This window comes from Branchiostoma belcheri, unplaced genomic scaffold (assembly GCF_001625305.1).
Source record: "Branchiostoma belcheri isolate BF01 breed outbred unplaced genomic scaffold, Haploidv18h27 scaffold26, whole genome shotgun sequence".
NCBI lineage: Eukaryota > Metazoa > Chordata > Leptocardii > Amphioxiformes > Branchiostomatidae > Branchiostoma > Branchiostoma belcheri.
Window position 1 is genome coordinate 2,434,552 of NW_017803865.1, and position 6,047 is coordinate 2,440,598.

Below are 6,047 nucleotides of genomic sequence, written 5' to 3' on the forward strand. Positions count from 1 at the left end.
AGAAAACGGACGATCCAGGACCAGCGAACCAGCTGGCAGCAGAAACTTCAGGCAGAGGAGCAGTTCAAACAAGACTGGCTACGCTTCATGGAAGAAGTCAAGAAGGTAGAAAATTAAATGTAGATTTCCATAAATAATTTCATCAGGTTGGTAAACGACTGAATAGCAAAGTTCTTTCTATCACAAAGTTCTTTCTATCACAACCATTACACTATGTTCCGGAACGCATTGTAAACAGACATAACTAGCTGAAGTGCACTATGAACTATGTAACAACTTCAGTGCACTATGCACCAAGCAATATCTAGTGTCAGTGCACAGTAAACCAGTCAGTATTGCCTTGATGAAGATGACAGACGGTCATCGAAACGTTGGCTTGAAAAAATAAATGGTTGTGATAGAAAGAACTTTGCTATTCATTTAAATGTAGATTGCAATCCGAATGATTTAAAGGCTTTCAGTCAATCTTGTCTCACACATATGGGAGAAACATATTGACAAGATGTCAACTTCACCAGAAACTAGGGGCTATTTCAAATGCTACCCGTATGAAATGATGACAAAATGTGCTAAGAAATGGCAGTAAATGTCATAATCAGACAGGTTCCCTTGGGCCACACCAACTTAATTTTATGGATGACATCCGCGCGCGCATTGATTTTTGCCTGCCCCTCAAAAAAAAAAAATCACGTCCACCGAGGGTCTGGCCTAGCTCTAGGCCTGGGTAGTCCATGGTAGTTAGCGACAATACGGAGCCGGGCACCCCGGCTACCGAAGCCCCACGACTCAAAAACTCAGTACATAAGAGCACAGTACCGATTCATAAATGCCGCGTACAGCCAGCATGTGCCAGCTTGTCGTACACGTCTCTATGTACTGTCGCAAATTTACAATTCCAGCTGTGTATTCCTGTGGTTTAGTAGCATTTTTATTTTTGGCCGGAATTTTTTTTATTCGCCCGCGCGCACTAGTTTGGGGGTCTTCGGAGGATGTCATCCATAAAATCAAATCGGTGTGGCCTTATCAGGAATGTTTTGTTAGTCTTGCCAACCTGAAATATTATTGCACTCACTAGTAGAGCAGAAAATGTTCAGTTGGTAACAAATTTGTCATAATTTGTGCTGTCCACAGACTATTGAGTGGATTGTGAGCCTGGAGAGGCTAGATTTTCCGCACGTAGATATATCACTGGGATAGGTATAGTGGGAAGACCACTTACTACACTTTTGTCAACTTTAGGCCACACCAATTTAATTTGTTGGTTCTCGGATTCGCCTCTTCATTTTTTTCTGATTTGCAAAAAAAAAAAAAAAATTCAGAATCAACTGCAAAATGCTCATATTTTGCCCTGAACAGTTGAAAACAGTCCTTTTCTTCCTAGTCGTTACAGTTATTCCATTTTTCAATGCAGTGGTATCATTAGAAGTTCAAAATTCATTGTTTAAATTTTGAACCAGCCTTTTGTGTTGACTTCATACCTCCTATCGTAGCATTTGGGGCTATAATAGGATTCCTAGATCTGTTTTTATTTTTATTTTTTTTCGCCCAGTCGCTTCATATTTTTCCTGAAAAAATCCGAGAACCAACAAATTAAATTGGTGTGGCCTTAGAGAGAGACGCTGTTCTCGCAGGGACTGCTATAGTGTCTGCCATAAGGGACAGGGTGTACTGCAGAAACTTTAGCAAACATACCTCACCAGATAATGTATAATTTACAGGACTGACATAGCTTCAGTAGTAATCATTGCTATATAGTAAAAAAGTTTGTATTTGTGTCGTCCACAGACTATTGAGTGGAGTAACTTTATCAAACATACCTCAGCACATAATTAATCCGGAGGCATGATGATGATGGAGCCATATATGTATAATTTACAGGATTGGCATAGCTTCAGTAATAATTATTGCCATATAATAACAAACGTGTTTATATTTGTGTTGTCTGCAGACTATTGAGTGGATTGTGAGCCTCGAGAGGGAGATTTTCCCCACCAGTGGAGCCGACCTGGGAACTAACCTGGAGGATGCCGTCGACCTGCAGGACAAACTTAGGAAGTTCATGCCTACAGCTGAGGTAAGGTGGTAAAATAAACAAACAAACAAACAAACAAACAAAAGGGTTAGCAAAAAACAGGCAGGATAGATTCAGGAAGTTCATGCCTAGAGCTGAGGTAAGGTGGTAAAATAAACAAACAAACAAACAAACAAACAAAAGGGTTAGCAAAAAACAGGCAGGATAGATTCAGGAAGTTCATGCCTACAGCTGAGGTAAGGTGGTCTTCAATGTGTTGTCTAAGGTTAGGACCAAAGCTTTAAAAACTGAAGAAAAAAAATTAACGAAATTCCAACAAGAGAACCTCAGGAAGCTCATGCCTTTAACAGCAAAGGTTAGCATTGTTTTCAGCTTGTGAACAAAGACTGCAGGGCTCCTTTTCATATATAGGGGGCACTGCAGGTACATGTGTAAGCCATGGCAAGGATTGGGCCTAGACTAAAATGTTCTTCAGTCTACACTTACTTAAAAACCATAAGAAAACTTGTAACATTGGGTAGGGCTGTGTACATGTGAAGTCATCATACACGTCTATGGTATCTTAATGCCTCAACCTTCAGTGGTGCCAAATTTTGTATTGGTTTTGAGTTAGGAAGCAGGGAAAAGTTAGGTTCTTTTTCATGTCTATCCTGCAGAAAACCAGTGATGTGGTGGAGGGCCATGTGAAGACAGCTGAGATGCTGGCAGCTAGAGGAGAGACCGGTCCACAGAAGGACTCCCTGATCATGGACCTGCTGAGAGTGCATCAGAGGTTCTGTTAATTAATGTGTTAATTAATTGCTAATGAACCCTTTCTCTCCTGCAGAAAACCAGTGATGTAGTGGAGGGCCATGTGAAGACGGCTGAGATGCTGGCGGCACGAGGAGAGACTGGTCCACAGAAGGACTCCCTGATCATGGACCTGCTGAGAGTGCACCAGCGGTTCCAGGCCAGGCTGGCTGAGTACATCCTACTGCTGGAGATGGCCATTGCCTTCTTCGACAACATCAACAAGGTGGGGGTTAAAAAAATTAGCTGGTCACTGTTGGAATTCCAGAACCGTGCTTTATCCAGAACCATGCCACTATTGCTAGGCACAGTTCTGGGTAGTCAGTGTGTATCCAAAACCAAGCCAGTGGCAAATCTATGTTCTTGGATACATGGAGACCACTCAGGCATGGAACTAGATAGGCATGGTTCTGGATGCAATAAAATCATTGATGGTCTGAACTACATGCGCACTACTGTCCCAAGGTGTTCCGTCCCTGTCCCACCCAAGAGCTTTCATTTTCTTTTTCAGCTCTACTTTTCACTTCTTCTTATTCCTTTCCTTTTGTCTTCCTTTCATTCTTTCTTATATTTTCCTTCATTTTTTTCTCTTTTCCTTTGTCTTTGCACATTTTGACATTGGCATCTTTGTAGATTAATGACAATTCATGCTTTTTCTGTCCAGTTCTTCTGCCTTTCTTTTGTCCTTTGGTTTCACCTTTCTAGTTGCCATCTTTCATTCCTCATTGTCTCCTTTTCATTTCATCTCTTCATCTTCTTCCTTTTCCTGCATACCCCTTCTCAGCTTCTTTCTCCGTTTTCTGCTCCCACCTTCCATCATTCAGAAAACCCTCCTTTCCATCTTCCCTCCATCCCTCCTTCCCTCCCAGTCACCCCCCACCCCCCTTGTCTCCATCCCCAGACTGATTGGTTACTAAGAAAGAACATGAAGCAGTACCAGCAGTTGCCACGGTTACCAGGGTTGTCACGGTTACCAGGGTTGTCACGGTTACCAGGGTTGTCACGGTTACCAGACACGGCAGCTGTTAATCAAGCTGTAGAGGAGCCCAGCTCGTCAGAGAGTTTCAGAGTGATTGTGGTTTTTTCTTGTTCTTTTAAAGTACACTGTACTAAATGTCTACCAAGTTGGAATTGTAAACTTTGTATGACATAAAAGATTGCAAATGTGATGCTATTGATGACATATGAATTATAATTGTTTTGAACATGTAACTACCCAAATCTGCAATGCTACCTGTATCTGTGCTTGAACATCATGTACATCAACAGATAGGAAACACTTACAGAAGAAAAAAAAGAACACTTTAGAGACAAGAAAGGGTAACTGAGACATTCGTAAAGTGTGAAAACAAATGTACATTGTGTATATTTTGTACTGCTAGACTTACGATTGCCTATATATACTGTCTGTGTTTTCCAGTTGAACATGCTTATTGACAAGGCTGACAAGGACTTCAAGCAAACATCTCCACAAGATGTCAAACAGGTAAGGAAAACTAAGAATATATTAAGGAAAATACTTTTTCAATTTTAAAAACTTGGCACTTGGCCTTTTTTATAGTTTTTTTTAGTTCAGTCTATATTGTGCCTAATGTGCTGTTACTGATGCTTAACCGGTATAAGATCATTTTGACTGTTGTTTTTTTCTACAGGGAAGGATTATTTTCCTTTGATACCCATTTCAGCACCAAGGACAGTACCTTGCACTCACTATCACACATTCACACATAATTGTACATGTACTGAAAAGAGTTTGGAATCATCCTTGACTCTTTCCTTGCTGTTTATTCCTACAGGTTGAAGACTTCTTGAGACAGCATGAGGCTGTGAAGAAAGACGTCTCCAAGGTCTTCAACCACACCACGGACAGTGGGGAGAGGATTGTCTTAAGGGTCAGAGAAAACGTGAGAACCCCTCTTTTTTTTATTGGAGAGGATTGTTATTTTGCAGTTTTCTTGAAAATGCAGCAGTTCATGTTGCAATACAGATCTAGACTGAAGACAATCATTGGTAGAGCATGTCGGCAGAATCTGTATCTGTATCGGTATAGCCGGTATAACCGCCCTTCGGTGAAACACACCAGCTTCGCAGGCGTGGCGGCAGCTAGCTATATCACACTGAACGACCTGTTACACTTAATCTTTGCACATTCAATTGCAGCAGTTGTTTAAAGCTTTCTAGTGATGATGCCCCAACTGTGCTTGGTGGCAACGAGTTCCATTCTACAATAGTACTGTGTCTTGTACTGTGCCTCGACAAAACCCGTAATGTATTGTGCATTGCACTTTTGGCAGGACGTTTACTTGCTTGTTGCTTTTCTGTTGTTGTTTACCTGTTGTTGTTTACAGGATGGTGTAGACACAGCTCGAGTTACAGTAGAGCAGGCGCTAACCATGCTGGATATGAGACGGATCCAGTGGTTAAAGCCATGTTTACCTGTTGTTGTTTAATTGTTGTTTACCTGTTGTTTACCTGTTGTTGTTTACAGGATGGTGTGGACGCAGCTCGAGTTACAGTAGAGCAGGCGCTAACCATGCTGGACATGAGACGGATCCAGTGGTTAAAGCCATGTTTACCTGTTGTTTACCTGTTGTTGTTTACAGGACGGTGTGGACGCAGCTCGAGTTACAGTAGAGCAGGCGCTAACCATGCTGGACATGAGACAGATCCAGTGGTTAAAGCCATGTTTACCTGTTGTTGTTTACCTGTTGTTATTTACCTGTTTACAGGATGGTGTAGACGCAGCTCGAGTTACAGTAGAGCAGGCGCTAACCATGCTGGACATGAGACGGATCCAGTGGTTAAAGCCATGTTTACCTGTTGTTATTTACCTGTTGTTGTTTACCTGTTGTTGTTTACAGGATGGTGTGGACGCAGCTCGAGTTACAGTAGAGCAGGCGCTAACCATGCTGGATATGAGACGGATCCAGTGGTTAAAGCCATGTTTACCTGTTGTTGTTTACCTGTTGTTGTTTACCTGTTGTTGTTTACCTGTTGTTGTTTACCTGTTGTTGTTTACAGGATGGTGTAGACGCAGCTCGAGTTACAGTAGAGCAGGCGCTAACCATGCTGGACATGAGACGGATCCAGTGGTTAAAGGAATGGGATGACCACAGAAGACGGCTGGAGCAGGGCATCAAGATGTGCCAACTACTGAAAGACATAGAAAAGGTGAGTCAAGACAACATTAGACAACTTACAATATTTGTACACTGTACCAATATAG

The 6,047-nt window shown here is 41.9% G+C and overlaps 1 protein-coding gene across 1 annotated transcript in view; it reads left to right on the forward strand.

Annotated features, from left to right (window-relative positions):
• Window positions 1-6,047, forward strand: part of LOC109471808 (muscle M-line assembly protein unc-89-like) — a 159,851-nt gene that overhangs the window by 45,575 nt on the left and 108,229 nt on the right. Inside the window, exons 25-30 of the mRNA XM_019771162.1 lie at window positions 3-105; window positions 1,949-2,074; window positions 2,859-3,047; window positions 4,242-4,307; window positions 4,618-4,725; window positions 5,843-5,992. Coding sequence (XP_019626721.1) covers window positions 3-105; window positions 1,949-2,074; window positions 2,859-3,047; window positions 4,242-4,307; window positions 4,618-4,725; window positions 5,843-5,992 — 742 coding nt within the window. The remainder of the gene's footprint in view (window positions 1-2; window positions 106-1,948; window positions 2,075-2,858; window positions 3,048-4,241; window positions 4,308-4,617; window positions 4,726-5,842; window positions 5,993-6,047) is intronic.